At 40.6% G+C, this 19248-nt stretch overlaps 2 protein-coding genes across 17 annotated transcripts in view; one reads left to right on the forward strand and one right to left on the reverse strand.

Moving 5' to 3' along the window:
• Window positions 1–13846, reverse strand: part of POLE2 (DNA polymerase epsilon 2, accessory subunit) — a 41708-nt gene extending 27862 nt beyond the window's left edge. For 9 of the 11 annotated variants that reach the window (XM_038544637.1, XM_038544636.1, XM_038544632.1 and 6 more), the window contains exon 1: window positions 2902–3002. In XM_038544637.1, the coding sequence (XP_038400565.1) occupies window positions 2902–2969 (68 nt within the window). In that variant the 5' untranslated portion in view covers window positions 2970–3002. Of the gene's footprint in view, window positions 1–2901; window positions 3003–13587 lie in introns of those variants that run through there. The other 2 variants (XM_038544639.1, XM_038544640.1) reach the window with 2 other exon arrangements.
• The window catches only part of KLHDC1 (kelch domain containing 1), a 42454-nt gene continuing 36735 nt past the window's right edge, over window positions 13530–19248 (forward strand). Inside the window, exons 1-2 of one of the 6 annotated variants that reach the window (XR_005363224.1) lie at window positions 13530–13873; window positions 15696–15803. Coding sequence is in view for 5 of the 6 variants with exons in the window: in XM_038544643.1 (XP_038400571.1) it covers window positions 13778–13873; window positions 15696–15803 (204 nt within the window). In the remaining variant the exon portion in view is untranslated. The remainder of the gene's footprint in view (window positions 13874–15695; window positions 15804–19248) is intronic. The other 5 variants (XM_038544643.1, XM_038544645.1, XM_038544642.1 and 2 more) reach the window with 5 other exon arrangements.

Genomic DNA, 19248 nt, shown 5'->3' on the forward strand with positions numbered 1-19248 from the left:
TTATGCTAAGTGAAAGAAGCCAATCAGAGAAAGATAATTATCATAATCTCACTCATATGTGAAATTTAGGAAACAAAAGAGGACCATAGGGGAAGAGAGGAAAAAAAAAAAAAAAAAAAAAGACGAAATCAGAGAGGGAGACAAACCAGAAGAGACTCTTAATCATAGGAAACAAACTGAGGGTAGGGGTAGGGGAGGGGATGGGGGGTGGGGTAACTGAGTGACAAAAAATAAGGGGAGGGGATGGTGGGACAGGGTAACTGGGTGACGGGGAAGGGATGGGGGGATAGGGTAACTGGGTGATGGGGAGGGGATGGGGGGACGGGGACCGAGTGATGAAAATTAAGGAGGCCATGTGATGTCATGAACACTGGATGTTATAAAAGACTGATGAGTCACTGACCTCCACCTCTGAAACCAGTAACACATTATATGTTAATAATTGAATTTAAATAAAATTTAAAAAACAAAAAATAAATTTTAAAAAATCCACACGAATTGCTGATTTAGATACCAATAGGGCTCAGAATGAACACTGTCTAAATAATTAGCTAATTGCATGCCATTCTGTTTGTAGCACACAACTTCACACTTCACATCAATGTTATTGTTATAGTCATCACACTAATTGTTCTTAACTTAGGTTGCTTATTGATTGTTCCATGTGTAGGTATTACATCTCTCCAATTTATTATGAATGATGCACCTTGAAAACTGGAATCATGCCATCCTCTGCAGAGTGCCAAGCATTCTGAAGGTGGTCCATAGATATATGATGATTAAGTCTCTAAAATCACACACATTTTAAATGAGTAAATGGTGGGACAGCTCTTAGGACAGATCAAAGCCTATAGACTTATATAGGATCTGCCCCTGCCAAATCTCATAAAGCTTCTTGAGGGCTCTCCTGCCTCAGGGCCTTTATACGGTCATTTCTCCCCATTCTTTTCTTCACCTACAAAAGTCCTGTTCATCCTTGAACAGTAAGCTCAAACCACTTTTTTTAATGAAACCCTCCTTTAACTCCAAAGTAGTCACCTTGTTATACATTATCAGAGCGCCTCTATCCTGAGATCCTTTTCACAAGTGAAACTAAATAACTGTGAACTACTTAATACCAAGGTAGACAGACTTCTAAAAAAACCCCTAGTAATCCATGCTTCCTGGTATTCACATCCTGGCTACATCCATGTGTAGCCCTTCCCCTTGGTTATGGGGTGGACCTAGTAACTTGCTTCTAACAATGGACTATAATTAAAAAAAAAAAAAAAAAAGTAATGGATCATTTTACTGTACTGTAATTTGAAAAGTAAAATTTTTAAAACAATGAGATGTCATTTCCTTGATTAGGTTACAAAAGATTGTGACTTGGGTCTTGCTAATTCTCTCTTTTGCTGGCTTTGATGAAGGAAGCTGCCATGTTGGAGAGGACCACATGGTAAGGAACTGAGGGTGGCCTCCAGCCAACAGCCAGCAAGGCCTCAGGCCTCGAGTCCAAGTGTCCCAGAAAAACTGAATCCTGCCAACCACTGAATGAAGTTGGAAGCAAATCCTGCCCAACTGACATGTGAGATAACCCCATCCTGACTGCAGCTTTATAAGAGACCCTGAAGCTGAGAACCCAGGTAAGCCTACCTGAATTCCTGATCCACAAAAAACATGATAGTAAACGTGTGCTGTTTTAAACCTCTAAGATTTGGAGTAATCTGTTACACAGTAATAAATAACTAATACACTATCTGTTCCCCAATCTCCAGTGTCTTCCTTTCTCTTGTACTCCTTGCCCCTGCACAGTGATCTTAGAATAGATCAAAGCCTGTAAAGCTATACATGATATGGCCCAGATCCTGTTAAGACAGGATCTCAGTGTATTTCTGACTAAATTAATTAATGAATGACAGTTGAATACTAGGTCAAATTCTAGGGGAAAAGAAAGAAAAGTTAATTGATCAACTGCTCGTATTTTCAAAATGTCAGGGATCAGTGGAACAAAATTCATTATTTTCTCCCAGGGCATATCCACTCTTGCCCTTGTTCACCACTAAGCCAAAAGCAAAGTTAAAGCACTCATAAAAATCATTATTTCAAAAACAAACAAAAACTCTCCGCACAGAGCAAGAGCAATCACAACCTAGTACCAAAAAAAAAAAAAAAAGTATATTCCATATTTAAATATGTACCAAAACACTATTGTATTCTAAAAAACAAAACAGATTTAGTGAGAAAAATCTTAGAAAAGTGCTTTCTGTAAGTACAAGAAAACATGATTATGGCCAGGAAACCTATTAGAGAAGTTCTAAAAGGAATGTTTAAGGAGGGAAGTGGAGGGAGACCTAGGAGGTCTAGGAATGTGCTTCAAACTTACCCACTTTTTAACTCTATAGGAATTCTCACTCAGGAATAACACCTGATCCAAAACTGAAAAAGGGGAGGGCTCACAATTTTCACAAAATAAGGTGACAACTACTGACACGCCTCTGGGCTTTCCCAGGTCGCCCACCTGATGACTCACTAACCACGTGAAGTTGCGCTTATTCCCATTCTGCTAAGGCAGAGGCTTGGGGGCAGGGGGAGCTGAGAGCTGCCCAAGTCACAGCGCCCGTAAGCCGCTGCTGCGACACAGGTCGCCGCTTCTCCGGCTCAACGTGGCACACGCAGGAGGAGAGCCATACAGCACCCGAGAGAAACGTTTCGACTCCGCGCGAAGGTCGCGGAAACCTGAGAAGATACCGCAGCCTTTAGACCCTACAGACCCGACCAGATCTGTTTCGTTTCTTAAAGCTTTTTAAGGGTCTCTAACTTAAGGCCGAGCCACCCATGGGCGCGCGGCGCGCACGGCTGCCTGGCGCGGTCGCCTGGCCCCGGCTCTCCCGCTCCGTAAACTACCCCGCGGAGACTCACCCGCGGAGAAGCAAGCCGCGCAGCTTGAAGGCAGAGACCATCCGGCTTCGCAGCCGCTCCGGCGCCATGTTCGCGTTTTGGCGCCACGGCCGCGGCCCCGCCCCTTCCGGGACTTGCCCCGCCCCCTGCCCCGCCCCTCCGTCCCGGATCGCCCCGCCCCCTAACCCCGACCGGGCTGGTGACCCTGAGGCCGGGTGCCTGGCGGTCTGTACCCTGCAATCCTGTAGGCTAAAGGAGGAAACGATACCGCACTCTTGTTGCCCGAAGACCGAAAGGCGAAAGCGTCTTTTCCTGGCCTGTGGTTGGGAATGTGCTTCCCTATCCAACGCATCACTGACCTACCGTCACATCGCTGTCATCTTCAGGGACTCCCGTCCCGGCTCATCCCGAGCCCGGGGCCCCTATGTACTCCTGTTCTCTACTTCACACAGGCTCTGGAAATATTGTGGCGCCACAGGGTTTCCCTGACATTCCCTCGAAGTTGCTACAAATCCCTACCATTCCCACCCACCCTGCTTTGTATTTAAAGCTTCCTTTGTTCCGTGTGATGTCATAAGTGCTTGAAATGTATGAACTCTTGTGCTGCTTATAAAACCGAATGAGTTGTGTGCTATTTTTTCAACACCCTCATTTTACAGATGAGAAAACAGATGCAAAGACGGTAGATGTTTCCCTCAAGATGAAACATTGAGTAAATGATGTGAATTTACTCTGATTCCAGCAAGTGCACTGTTAATCTGCCGCACTTTAAAAACGCTTGCTTCAGTGAATTGAACAAAACCATGGAGTGTTTATAAGTGAACATGCAGCCTTATAAAACATGAGGACGATTTCTAAGTACTTTCAGCTTACATGATTGAGTTTTAAAAAGCATGGTAAAGGAGAGGACCTAAGAATACACACATGTATATGTATTTACTTGGGTTTGTATTTTTAAAAACCTGAGTGTGATACTAGACACTGAAAAAACCGCTAACTGTATCCATTTTTTTTTTTTTTAAAGTAGGCTCCATGCCCAGCATAGAGCCCAATGCAGGGCTTGCAGAAGGTACTCAGGACCCTGAGATCAAGAGTCAAAGGTTTAACCAGCAGAGCCACCAGGTGCCCCAAAAAATGGCTAACTGTAAAGGACTGGAGAGGATAAGGATGAAACTGAGGCTTTCTTTGTAGTAAAACTTTCTTTTCTTTAACATTTTATTTATTTATTCATGAGAGACACAGAGAGAGAGAGAGAGAGAGGCAGAGACACAGGGTCCATGCAGGGAGCCCGATGCGGGACTCGACCCCAGGTCTCCAGGATCAGCCCTGGGCCAAAGGCAGCGCTAAACCACTGAGCCACCCGGGCTGCCCTGTAGTAAGACTTTCAACTGTAGGCCTATTTATATGTTTTACATACTCAAGCAAATAGAAAAGAAAAACACAAATGTAAAATTGAAAGCACTCTCAAATCAACACACCTACCTGTGCATTAAATTGGAAATATAACATCATAGAGAAAACTGATTATTGAACACGGTTCTCTATATATTTCCAGTGAACTATATTCTTTTTTTTTTTTTTTGGTATATTTTTTATTGGAATTCTATTTGCCAGTATATAGTATAACACCCAGTGCTCATCCCCTCAAGTGCCCCCCTCAGTGCCCATTACCCAGTCACCCCATCCCCCACCCACCTCCCCTTCCACTACCCTTTGTTCCTTTCCCAGAGTTAGCAGTCTCTCATGTTCTGTCACCCTCTCTGATTTTTCCCACTCATTTTGTCTTCTTTCCCCTATAATCTCTTTCACTATTTTTTATATTCCCCGTATGAGTGAAACTATATAATGATTGTCTTTCTCCAATTGACTTACTAGTGAAATATAATATGAAGACAAAAATTTTGAAAGGAAAAAAAAATTTGAAAGGAAAATTTGAACTTATATGTCAGAAAGGTGAGGAAATATGGATCCCTGAGTGTCTCAGCGGTTTAGCGCCTGCCTTCGGCCTGGAGCGTGATCCTGGAGCCCTGAGATTGAGTCCCACATTGGGCTCCCTGCATGGAGCCTGGTTCTCCCTCTGCCTGTGTCTCTGCCTGTCTCTCAGTCTGTGTCTCTCATGAATAAATAAATGTAATCTTTAACACACACAAAAAAAAGCTGAGTAAATAAAAATAGACATACAGTCTGATTCTCACTATTTGAAATAGTTATGTTCTATAAAGTCACCACCAACGCTGCATTAGTAATTACTTAGTCATTGCTACTAGAGGAAATGTAGGGTTAGGTTCTTGTGAGCCTCTGATCATAACATTTTCATCAACTAACCAATACATACCTTTGTTTTATGGAGTTTCTATTCCAAGACACCCTTACTATATGTCATTGATTTATTAACATTGAACTCAAGACCAACAGCACTATTATTTATGCCTGAAGGAAGCTTACACATGTATTTTCTTCTTAAGGCACATCAGTCCTCTCATGCCTTGGAACACTAGAAAGAACTTTAGTTCTATGTTTTAAACAACAAAATCACTATCAAAAATCATAAAAATTCAGAAAATGTGGTATTAAATGTACCTTAAAGAAGACACTTATGTATAGTAAGAGAGATGAAGAAAGAAATCAGTGTCACCTTGCTCAACCTCAGCCACAAACGTATGATGGGCAACTAAGATGTTTCACTGTTTTGTGCCTGTCTTCAAATAATTGTGACAGCCCCCAATATGATTTGAGAGTTACAGATAATTTTTATCAAGTAGGTAAAATTACAAACATGGAATGCACAGATAATGATCATTGACTGTATCTACTTAACCACTAGAAGAAACAGGAAACAAATGGTAATCTGTATGGAGTTAAGTGAAGGGAATAGGGTTATAAAATGTTAAAACCATCAGGTAAGAGTTTTAGGAAACAGATATTTGTGCAGTCCCAAAGTATTACCCTCCAGGTTACTAGCTGATAATACAAAGGAGAGAACTTACTTTTACAATGAGTCATTCAGAGGTAACCAAAAATGAGATTTAGCATCACTAAAGCAGGCTAATTTGAAGTTTTGTTACTGTTGTAATGCAATATGACATATACAGTGTCACCTAGGAATTATGCTTGCCAAAAATGTTAAGCTCAATTTAATCAAACCTAGATCTAGGGATCCCTGGGTGGCGCAGCGGTTTGGCGCCTGCCTTTGGCCCAGGGCGCGATCCTGGAGACCCGGGATCGAATCCCACATCAGGCTCCCGGTGCATGGAGCCTGCTTCTCCCTCTGCCTGTGTCTCTGTCTCTCTCTCTCTCTCTGTGACTATCATAAATAAATAAAAAAATTTAAAAAAAAAAAAAAAAAAACCTAGATCTAACTTCTGGCTTAAGGGAACATGGAGGAGAGAAAACTAACTTAAATTACAACATGAGGAAAAAATCAGACAAATCCAGAATGTGGGACAATCTAAAAGCCCAGTGTCAATGCGCCTGGATGACTTAATCGGTTAAGTGTCTGCCTTCAGCTCAGGTCATGATCTTAGGGTTCTGGGATTGAGCCCCACATCAGGGTCCTTGCTCAGTGGATAGCCTGCTTCTCCCTCTCTCTGCTGTTCTCTCTCTCTCTCTCTCTCTCTCTCTGTCAATTAAATAAATATATTCTTTAAAAAAAAACTGGCCTGTTCTCTTCAAAAAGTTAGTTGCATGGGAGGACAACAGATGGAAGCAACCATCCCGATTGTGGTAGCCAGCCTCTAAGAGAAATAGCCACCAATGATTTTTTATTCCTGGTGTTCATAACTTGTGTACTCCCCTCCTACTTTGAATATTACTGACCTGTATAACCAATAGGATATTGTAGAAAGAACTGGTCATAAAAGACATTGCTATTTCTGTCTTGCTCTCTCCTGGGTCACCAGCTCTTGGCGAAGCCAGCTGCCCTCAAGTAGCTTTATGGAAAGGTCTAGGTGTTATGATATCAAGGTTCCTGGCAACAGCCAGCACCAACTTGCCATCCAAATCTCCTTCACCTGGCTAGCTCATTGAGTCCTAGTATAACTCTGTGCTGATGACTCCAACATCTGTATTTCTAGCTCCTATTTCTCTCTGCTTCAAATCCAAGTCAATACGCCCCCAAATGAACTCACCATAATCCCTCCCAAATCTGTTCCTTCTCTCATGTTCACTACCCTAATTCCTCACCTCTTTACCCATTGACCAGGCCAGTAGGCTAGGCAGCATCCTTGACTCCTCTCTCTCCTTCCTTAGGTTCTACTCTTTTTTTTTTTTTTTAAAGTAATCTCTATACGTAACATGGGGCTCGAACTCACAACCCTGAGATCAAGAGTTGCATACTCCACTGACGGAGTCAGTCGGGTGCTCTGGATTCTACTTTTTAACTGTTTCTCAAACCTGTCCACTTCTCTCTGTCTTCATGACTAGAGGCATCACTCAGGACACCAGCCTCTCTAACCAGCAGTGCCTGACCTGCCAACTGGTCTCTTTATCTCTAGTCTTCTCTCAGAATAAACTTTCTAAAACATAATTCTTATGTCACTTTCCAACTTGAAACACTTCAAAAGCTCCCTAACGTTAGGATAAAGTGAGCAGGTTGTCTCTTTCCTCCTCTTGTTCCGTTTGCCAGGAACACTTCCCTCTCTTTCCCCCTCCATTTGCCTGAACAACTTCCACTTATTCTTCAGTTCCCAGCTCAAATATTACATTCTCTCAGGAACCTTCCCTCTGACTCTCCCAAATCTGAGTTAGGGGCTTTCCTGTGCAGCAGTAAGGTGCCCTGGACTTTTGCTGTCATCACACTTTCTACATAATAGGATAGTTGTCTATTTGGTGCTCTATAGTGACCACTAGACTTTCAGGCCCAGGAGGACAAGTGGACCATGTCAAAAATATAATATCAATATTACTACCAACAAGAAAATGATACAGTAAGGGTGTTTTAAAAATATTTTTATTGAGGTATAATTTACTTTGCACATATTGGAAGAATGCAGTTCAATGAGATTTTTTTTAAGATTCATTATTTGAGAGAGCCTGCCTGTGCATGCACAAGCAGGGGGAGAAGCAGAGGGAGAGGGAGAGAGAATCTTAAGCAGGCTCCACACCCAGCACAGAACCCCAATGCTGGGCTCGATCTCATGGCCCTTAACCAAAATTAAAAGTTGGATGCTTAACTGACTGAGCCACTCAGGTGTCGAGTAGGTAAATCCCTTCTTTTCTTAAGACTGAATAATATTCCATTGTATATATATTTATATATCACATTTTCTTTATCCATTCATCCTTTAAAAATTATTTATTTATTTGAGAAAGAGCAAGAGAGAGTATAAGAGGGAGAGGGAGAAGCAGTCCCCCTGTTGAGCAGAGAGCCTGATGAGGGGCTCGATCCTAGGACCCAATCATTACCTAAGCTGAAGGTGGACACTCAAACGAGTGATCCACTCAGGTGCCCCTCTATTCTTCCATCAATGGACACTTACATTGTTTACATATCTCAGCTATTGTCTAATAATGCTGTAATGAGCATGGGAGTGCAGAGATAGCTCTTTGAGATAGTGATTTCATTTCCTCTTGATATATACCTAGAAGTGATATTGTTGGATCGTAAGATAGTTCTATTTTTAATTTTCTGAAGCACCTCCATACTGTTTTCCATAATGGCTATACCAATGTTCATTCCTAACAACCATGCAGAAAGGTTCCCTTTTCTCCACACTCTCACCAGTACTTATCTTCTGATGTTTTGATAACAGCCACCCTACTAGGTATGAGGTGATGTCTCATTGCAGTTTTGATCTGCATTTCCCTGATGATTAGTGATGGTGAGCACCTTTCATATACCTGTTCTCCATTTGTGTGTTTTCTTTGGAAAAATATCTATTCAGGTTGTCTGCACATTTTATAATCAAGTTATTTGTTTTTTGTTTGTTTTTGTAATTAACTTGTATGAACTCCTTAGATATTTCACACATTAACCATAAAGGTTATATATTTTGCAAATATTTTCTCCCATTCTGTAGGTTGCCTTTACATTTTATTGATTGTTTCCTTTACTGGGCAAAAGCCTTTTTGTTTGATGTAGTCTTAGTTGTTTATATTTGCCTTTGTTGCCTGTGTTTTGGTGTCATCTCCAAAAAATATCACTGCCAAGACCAACATCAAAGAGCCCTCCCACACCTTTTTTTCCTAAGTTATACAGTTTGGGGTTTTGTGTTTAAGTTTAATCCATTCTGAGTTGATTTTTGTGCATGGTGTAAGGTAAGGGTCCAGTTTCACTCTTTTTCATGTGCTGTTCAGTCTTCCCAATACTGTTTATTGAAGAGAGACACTTTTCCCATTGTATATTCTTGGCTCCTCTGTCATAAATTAATTAACCATATATGTATGCATGGGCTTATTTCTAAACTCTATTCTGTTCCACTGATCTATATAACCATTTTTATGCTAATACTATATTGTTTTGATTATTATAGCTTTATAATATAATTCAAAATCAGGAAGATATACTTTTTTATAGTCATCAGATTGGCAAAATTAAAAAGATAATATCAAGGATTAAAAGCAAAAAAAAAAAAAAAAAGGATTAAAAGCAATTGAACTTGTTATCCATTGGTGATGGGCATATAGATTGTTACAATTGCTTTGGAAAGCAACTTGGTATTATCCAGTAAAGTTGAAGATGTTCATACCTTATAACCCGACAAGTTCAATTCTAGGAATATTTTGTAGATTGAGGACTAGTTAATTACAGTTTTGAGCCAAATGTGGCCCACCACCTGTTTTTGTACCCCTCAAAAGCTAAGAATTATGGTTGTTGTTTTTTTTTTTTTTTAAGCAGTTAAAAAAAATCAGAAGAATGTTTTGTGGCACATATAAATTATATGAAGTTCAAATTTCAGTGTCCATAAATAAAGTTTTATTGGAACATTGCCAAGTTTGTGCATTGTCTTTAGCTATTTTCATGTGACAAAGGCAGCACTGAATAGTTCTAACAGATACTTTGTTGTCCGCAAACCCTAAAATATTTACTAATAACCTTGCTGTTATAGTAACAACTAGGAAGAACCTAGGTGACCTTCAACAGTACAAAGGATAAATATATTCTGAAATGTTCATACAATAAAATGTGACAGCAATTGAAAAAACAGATTTACACCCCTTCGCAAGCAAGTTAATTTCAGGCATATGTTGAGTGAACAAAAGCAAATCTTAGAAGAATATCTACAACATGATTCCATCTTAAAAAGTTCAAAAACGATCTATGTGGTAAAACTATGGAGAAGAGCTGGGGAATAAGAGCCTAGTGATTACTGCTGGGGGGCGAGGGGGATGAGGGCAAAAGGCTGAGAAGAAGCAATGGCAAAGGGGTTATCCTCTTTTTTTGAAGGAGTGTGGTGAGTACAGAGGTGCTTGTTTTGTCCTTATTCTTTTTGCTTTAAAATATTGTTTGTCCTTCCTTATTATGAAATACAAATCAATAAAAAAAAACTGCAACAGCTCTGAAGGGAAAGTTGAGGCTTGCTCATGCCTTTCTGTTGTCTAATATTGATGGCGTTAAGACAAGAAGAAATGCTCTTAGATCTGAGTTGGGGAGTTTGGGATAGAAGTTGGGTAGCCTGAGTTCCTCTGAATGATAGAGAAGAATTTAGCATTCCTTGGGGACAGTCTTGGAGGGATAGAATAGTAGAGAAGAGTCAGCAAAAGGTTCTGAGACTGGGGACTAAGGAGAGAAGACCAATGCAAAGGTGACCAAGACTCTCTTCTTGACCAAACTCAAGTCATGCTCTCCTGAGCACTCCTCTCAGCTGGGCCGCAATCACAAATGATTTTATCCCCCATGCCTTCCATGTACACACACTTAGAGACATGAACATTAGCACAGTTTCTAACAGCTCAAGGCCCAACCTCTAGAACAACCCCAGGACCCCTTAGAGTTGCCTTCCTGAGAAAGCTTAATGCTGCCAGGAGAATTTGGTTTGTTCCAGTCCCAGCTCTGGTAGGGAGATAGATCCCGAGCCCCCTCTTACAGCAGTTACTTCAGAAAGTTTGCAATTATAAATACTTTCCCTGCCTTTGAGATGTAAATCTACCACTCCAAGCCGTTTCTCTGAAGATGGGAGAGCTGTCTTTTGAATGTTTATTCAGGGAGATATGCTCTCAATCCCCGTTCCTGAGTGGGAAGATAAAGGCTCAACTTTGGTAGATGCCTTGCTTTAATTGCACCACCAGCTCTGGTCATAAAGATAGAAGTTTGCTTCTTCTCTGGTTAGGCTCCAATTAACAAGCCCAGATGGCTTAGTCACAAGGATCACCCCCGCCCTTAGCACTCCTCGGTGCCTTCTCTTAGCACATCCCTGCCTTTCAAAAGTCTCCAGCTTTCTGTTTCCATGAAGTTGATTTCAGGTCATACTGGACCCTCTTCCTTATTGCAGTAGTTCACTACTAAAAAAAGAAACAAACAAACAAACTGCCCTCACCTCTTCAACTTGTGTCTGACTTTATATTTTTGACAAAAGCTGCAACAATGGGGTGGCTAATGGAGTCTCAGGAACAAGGGTATACAATGTTCTATTTGAAATTATTTTCTATGATATAAACCCTTTCTCTGTCATCTTTTTACTTTTATCTTTTATTGCAGTAAAACTTAGTAGATATGCAAATTACTTTTAAGAGTGGGTTTTAAAAGAAAATATGGTACGCCTCTGAGTTTCATGCCTGGAGTGATGCATCAGAGAAGGGATCTAGCATGCTCCATAGGTAGAAGATCCATAAATCTGTGAGTGGAATTTTGCCAGTAGCAGTAGGAGTTTTAAAGCCAGGGTGACTATGAGATTATAATCCTAAAAACTCACAGAAATCTTGGAGAGGGCTTTGGAATTCTACTGCAGGTGGAAAGGGGGTTCCTGAGTCAAAGACCCAGAGTGCACATGTAGGTTACATATATTAATAACTACTACTAGTGCTACCACCATTTACTGAGCACCTACTTTACACCAAACCTATGCTGGGTGCTATCCATCTTTCTGTCTTAAGCCCCACAATCCAAAGTAAATGTTTTAATAATTAAGTTACATTATTTCCCCCCCAGTTAAGACCATTTGGCCTTAAAGTGTAGACTCCCTGGCATAATGAACAAGGCTGTGTGATTGCTGTCCCAAGTTTATCCTGGTTGTTCTCTATAAGCATTCTAGTCATACTGAACTATCTATATGACTTATAAGTAGACTCAGGTGTCTCTCTTTGTGCATCCCCTTCCTCAATAGAGCACATCTTTCCTTCCGATTTTTCTGCTGTATTTTGTCCACATTTCTACTATATCACTTCTTATCCCACACTGCATGTATTTATATATATCTTCCCCTCTAACTGGATTTTGAAGCTTCTGTGGTAGAACTGTCTTATTTGTCTTAAAATTCACTTTGTTATTTAGTCAACAAATATTTATTTGCCATCTATTTGGTACTAGGTTCTGGGAAGTCAATACTACCTGATTCCTTCAGAATTTCCAGTCTAACAGAACCTGAGAACAGACTGTCTGCATTAACCAGGTACTTAATGTGTACTGAGTACATGAATGAGTGAACTTATTCTGAGTAATGGGCAGCCACAATCTTCAAAGAATGACTCCGGACAAGCACATTTACAGACACTGGTAGAATTATTATTTTCCTTCCTGATCATAGTTTGACTTCATAGCATCGTATAATGACAAGAGTTCGCCAGCTTTGTCTGTAGAGGGGCCAGATGGTAAATATTTCTAGCAGTGTGGGCTATCTGGTCTTTGTTGCAACTGCTCAAGTCGGATTACTCAACCCGATGGTTGTGTATAAGCAGCCTTAGTCAACACTTAAACGAATTAGGGTGGCTGTGTGCCAATAAAACTTCATGTTACGATGAACTTTGGATTCTTTTCATTTTCATGAGTCACAAAACAGCATTCTTCTCTTGATTTTTTTCAACCATTTAAAAATGTAACACCGGGCAGCCCTGGTGGCTCAGCAGTTTTAACTGCGCCGCCTTCAGCCCCGGGGTGTGATCCTGGAGACCCGGGGATCCAGGCTCACGTCAGGCTCCCTGCATGAGGCCTGCTTCTCCCTCTGCCTGCGTCTCTGCCTCTATCTCTGTGTCTCTGGTGAATAAGTATATAAAATCTTTTAAATAAATAAATAAATAAATAAATAAATAAATAAATAAATAAATAAATAAAAAATAAAACAAAGAGGCAAACAAGAATCACCAGGGTGCGAGGCTCTGGGATACCTGCCTCTCTAAAAAAAATAAAAATAAAAATGTTAACACCGTTCTTAGCTTGCGGGCCGTGCAAAAACAGGCGGCCGACTGACTTTGGCCTCCTGGCCATTTGTTGGAAGACGTCTTTGAAAATTCCTATTCATATATAACATATAGTTTCTATTAAATACACACCAACATTCTTGTGGATAACCATCTTTGCTGGAGGTTGAATGGAAAAGGAAACCCACACAAAGCATGAATTAATAGGTTGATTACGTCACAGCAGCATCAACACTGTGGACCACAAGTCTATTTGTCCAGCGAAGTAAGACAAAGCGGATAAAGAGGTGGGTTGTACTATTGCTCAAACCACGCGATCCCGTGGAAAGAAATCAGCAGGTGGCAGGGTTCGCACGCCGAGGCACCTCCTCCCTCCCGGCTGCCTCCCGGCTCCGGCCCGGCCCGAGCATCCCTCACCGGCAACGCCAGCCTGGGCCGGGCTTCCCGGGCGGGCTGCAGGACGGCGCAGACGCACTCGTTCCGCCTTCCCACCAATCTCGACCCTCGACGCGTTCCGTTCGTGCGTGGAGGAGCCCGGCGGGAGGAGAGGCCGCTCCGTGGGCAGGGGCTGCGGCGCGCCCAGCGGCTGGACCCGGCGACGGCGCGGATGGCGGACTCGCAGCCGTTCTGCGTGGCGGAGGAGCGCAGCGGCCACTGCGCCGTGGTGGACGGAAACTTCCTCTACGTGTGGGGGGGCTACGTGGTAAGGGGAAGAGGCGGGACGGGGCGCGCTCGCGCCGGGAGCCCGCCCGGCCTCTCGGCCCGAGCGGACGCCGAGCGCCCGCCCACACCCGGCCCGAGGCGGGGGCCGGTCCGCGGCCCGGGCGAGGCGCGCCCGGCGCCCCCCGCCCCTCCGCCGTCGGCCGCTGTCCCAGCCGCGCCCGGGCTTGACGCCGCCCCGCCGTTGCTTCCACTCTGAAAGCCTTCAGACCCGCCTTCGGGGCTCTGGCCACTCCCCGGCTCCCCCGACCCCCGCCGCTGTCCAGTAACCCCCGGTCTGACCGACACTAAGTCCGTCTCTGCGCGGTTAATGATCTCTAAATGCTTGCGCACAACTTAAAGGCGCAACGAGGACGCCGCGCTGTAGTTCGTAAATAGTTGTTTATTGCCACAGCGCGATTCGGAGTATTGAGATCACGGAAGAATTCGAATTTCTAAGAGATGTTTAGTGGCATTCCTTTATCAGTGGGTGACCTCGAAGTTTTTTCGAGTCTCAAAGTAGACTCCTATTAGCGGTACACTAAAAATTGCTTAAATGCTTATTACAGCGGAGGTTTGAATGTGTGTATTTTTGTTTCCATAATCCTGGGATTATAGAACCAAGGATTCTAAAGCCGGGAAACAGTTCAGGAATATATGCCCACCAACTCCAGTTTACAGGGGTTTTTTGTTTTTGTTTTAAAAAGCAAGCCATCTGGAAGTTCTATTGGAAATAGAACCTACATTTCCTTCTTTTTTTTTTTTTTTTTTGTTTTGTTTTTACTGTCTCGATACTATTATGTGACAGATGTAACATGACTGAATCACTCACTGAAATAAAGTACATACAATCTATGTTAAATGATTCTCAGATCCAAGTCGGTTTTTGTTGTTGTTTTGTGTGTTTATTTTTAATTTGGTGCAGTATCAGGACGGGAAAATTAGAACTAACCTTTGAGTGCCTACTATACCTGGCATGTGCTAGGAACTTTCATATCCCTAACCTTACGTAATCTTTACCATACCTGGTAAGGTAAGTAATATCTCATTAAAAATAAGGATGATGAGTCAATGAGAATGAATAATGGCCTTTTGACCTAAAGGGCAGGAGATTCCAACCCGAGTATTGGATTTCCAAAGGCTTTTTTCTATGACTAACAAAAAGTAGACGACTGTGCTTTCTTAATGTGTAATATTTCCACCGTTTGTTCTTTATGGAAAAGGAGACTAGATATAATGATGGTTTTATGCAGAAGAAACATTTTGATTGTTTTTGAGCTCTGCCACTTGAAGATGTAGAAGTGTCAAACTCCCTTTGCTATACTGATTCTTAATACTGTAAAAGTTAAGTGAAAAAAATCTCATTTAAAATAGTAATCTGCAATATCTCGGATCTGATGACAGTGTACATTTATTTTGGGCCTACAAATGAAATGTCTGAATATTTTATCTCATTGTAATCTTGAAAATCATGTAAGTGATAAGATTCCAGGTGTTCAGGTGGCAGTCAGTGAATAGAATTACTTAATTTTCTACTGTTCATTGATCCAGAGAGTAGACTGTTACAAGAACCACTCTTAAAAGTGCCACACAGCTTTGGATATAGTTGGTTAGTAGGCATACCTTGGGTGTTGCAGGTTTGGCTCTAGACCACCAGGATAAAACTGGTCAAATGATTTTTTGTTTTCCCAGGGCATGTAAAAATTATGTTTACACTATAGTGTAGTCTATTAAGTGTGCAATGTCATTATGTTTTAAAAATGTACAAACCCTAAATTAAAAATACTTTATTGCTAAAAAATGCTAACCATCATTTGAGCTTTCAGCAGGTCATAATCTTTTTGCTGGTGGAGGGTCTTGCTTTGATGTTAATGGCTGCTGACTCATCAGGATGGTGGTTGCTGAAGGCTAAATGGCTGTGGCAATTTCTTAAAGTAAGACAGTGTTGAAGTTTGTGTCATCGATTGACTCTTGCTTTCATTAATGATTTTTCTGTAGCGTGTGATGCTGTTTGATAGCATTTTACCCACAATAGAACTTCTTTCAAAACTGGAGTCAATACTCAAACCCTCCTGCTGCCTTATTAAGAATAGAAAATGTCATATTGTAAATCATTTGTTATCATTTCCACCATCTTCACAGTCTCTTCCATAGGAATAGAGTCCATCTCAAGAAACCACTTTGTTCATGTGTAAGAATCAATTTATCCACTGAAGTTTTTTTCCTGAGATTGCAACAATTCAGTCTCCTCTTTAGGCTCTACTTCTAGTTCTCTTGCTATTTCTACCACATCTGCAGTTCCTTCCTCCACTGAAGTCTTGAATCATCCATTTGTAAAATCGCAGTATCTGTGAAGCACAGTAAAGTGAAGTGCAATAAAACAAGGTATGCCTGTACTTTTTAAACTCCAGGGATTATCAGCAGCTAAAATATGTCTAAGGCATGAGTGGAAGGAAAGAGAGTGGGAGGCAAAAAAAGAAGACACAGCATATGAGAAAAAGAATCCTTTCGACAATTGTTTTATTCAGATCCTTCTGAACAGAAGATAGCTAAAAGGCTTTGGAATCTGGAGGTAATCCAGTAGTCTGTAGTTAAGAATAATGATCAAATAATTCCAGATTGTATGTTCTAATCACAGTTTCCTTCCTTATTAACAAAAACCAATGTGTATTAAAATTCACAACCATCCATCCATTCTAGAGCTTGAATGGCCCACAGATAACTCTCTAAATTACTCATTACTCTATTGTCAGACATACTCTGTAGGATGTTGCTCTTAAAACAAATCTACCTGTCTCGAGGTAAAAGTGGAAGTGCTGGAAAAAGTAAGAATATTCTTTTACTTATGGTTCTTCCATATCCTTTCAGTATTTCGGAACTTCATGAAAACTTTAGCACTGCTACTAGGAACGTTGAAGGGTTCAGAGTAGTTTTCCCAAATTTTGAAGGAAAAGCACAGGGGGTTAACATGTTTGTAGGTGGAATGCCTTCCTCATAGTGCTTAATAATTTGAACCGCTTTATTGCCCTGAGCTTTTCCTTATAGAAAATATCTGCATAAATGTGTTTACTTACATATTTCTGTTTTGGATATGGACTTAAAGGGAAGAAGGATCAATTTAGAATGTGTTTGAAAAGAATCAAAATGAGAGGCTTACAGTGCCAGGTATTAAAACATATCACAATACTGTAATAGTTAAATTGGTGTTCCTGATGCAAGATGAGATAAGATAACGTATTGGAATGGAAAAGAAATTTCAAACAGCTAAGTGTACCAGACTATTTTATATTTAAAATGTAGCATTTTAATTCTGGAAAAACAATTATCCAATAAATGGCCTGGAGATAACTAGAGGAAAATGATAGTGGAGCCTTAGGATTGAAGAGTTAAATGTAGGAAAATTAAGCTATATCATAACAGAAGAAAATATGTGACTTTAAAATCTTAAGTTGAAAAAAAAAATAAAAATAAATAAAATCTTAAGTTGAGAAAAAAAATGAATTGGGTAAAACTATGAAAGAAAAGATTAGTAGATAAAACTTCTAAAAAATGCTTTTAGACACCATAAAGTGAGAAGGCAAATGACAAACTGGGGAAAATATTTACTATATATGGCAAAAATAAAGATTAATATCTATATAAATAAAAGTTAATATCTACATTGAAAACTGAGCAATGGATATGTACAAGCAACTTACAAAAGAAGAAATATAAATCAGAAACTCCCAACTGAAAATCAAATTTTCCTTCTTCAATCTGCAAATATTAAAAAGAATCTTTGAGAAGAGCATGGAGAAATGAATTAGTCCGGTAATGGAACTTAAATCTGTGTAACTTTTTAAAAAAGATTTTATTTATTTATGCATTAGAGGCACAAAGAGAGAGAGGCAGAGACATAGAGGGAGAAGCAGACTCCATACAGGGAGCCTGATGTGAGACTCCATCCTGGGACTGCGGGATCATGCCCTGAGTCAAAGACAGACACTCAACCACTGAGCCACCCAGGCATCCCTTATGTACTTCTTAAGGAGAAGTTTAGTGATGTGTATCAGAAGCCTTAAATGTGTATTCTCTTTCACCTAATAGTTCTGCCGTACATATTTTTAGATGGTCATATGGGTCATTCATGTTATAGTCATTTATTCTTTTTAGATGCCCAAAATTTGAACCTCCTTTCTCTAATGTAGTATGGCCCACCAGACAAGTCTTGTATTTATTGTAGTTGACTAACTTCTACTTACCTCCAAAGAATGCAAATTCTGTGAAGATAAAGAATTTGTCCCCTATCATATTCCTAGTATCTAGAATTGTGAATAGCTTATAGGAGGTGACCTATAAAAAGAACCTAAGTTCTGCATATTCATTTTTCCAGCTTCCCTTGCAGCTATAGGCTGTGGGCAAGTGGCTTTGATTTGTTTAGAGGAATCTGTGCTAGATTTGGACTCAGAGCAAAGATGTCAAAATGAGGATCTGAAGAGGATTCTTATCCAGCAATAGAATCTGTAGGAAGATCAAGGTCCCTGGCAGTACTACAAGCTGCAGCGTATGGCTCCCTAGTGACAGCAGTTAGCTCACCAGACCTGTTCTATGGCATGATTTCAGAACTTGCTCTTCCTTACGAAGATCAGAGGCTGGTTCTCCAGGTTCCTTGATGATTTTGTGACTTAATACTCATTTCTGTAAATTTTATTTTCTTAATTTTATAATTCAAAATGTATGTACAAGAAGAATATTATAAACTATCATTTAAAAGTAAACATGTTTAACTTCCAGATTAATGAATTGATTAGAACCATACCTTAGAAGCTTTCTATTTGTCTTTCCCTGATTATAATGCACCTCCCGTCCCTACTTGATTTCCACTATCTTGGGTACCACTATCTTGATTTCCAGTAAATATTTTCTTTATAGTTTTGCCACGCACACATCTATTTCTAAACAGTGTGTTATTTGGTTTTGGAATCATAGCATACGTTTTCTTTTGTGACTTAATTTTTAAGTAAAAGTATGTATTTTAGACTCACACATTGCTTGTTTTCAGCTGGTGTGCCCTTGCATGGCCGTACCTGTTTTTACTTGGATGTCCATTCTGATTAGTCAGCTTCTGTACTGCCTGGTTATTAAATATTTTGAAAATCATCCCTGGATTTATTCATTTGATGTATGTCCTGTATAATATTCTGTTGTGTGAATTTACTGCAATTTATCAATTCTGCTATTGTTGAATATTTGAATATTTCTGGGGGTTTTTGGTATTGTTAAACAATGCTACACTGAGCATTCTTATAACATGTCTCCTTCTAACAAGCACAAAGGCTTGCACGCTCTTAGGGCACATACCAAGGAATGGACTGCTGGGTCACTTGGTATACATATCTC

This window comes from Canis lupus, chromosome 8 (genome assembly GCF_011100685.1).
Source record: "Canis lupus familiaris isolate Mischka breed German Shepherd chromosome 8, alternate assembly UU_Cfam_GSD_1.0, whole genome shotgun sequence".
NCBI classification, from domain to species: Eukaryota; Metazoa; Chordata; class Mammalia; order Carnivora; family Canidae; genus Canis; species Canis lupus.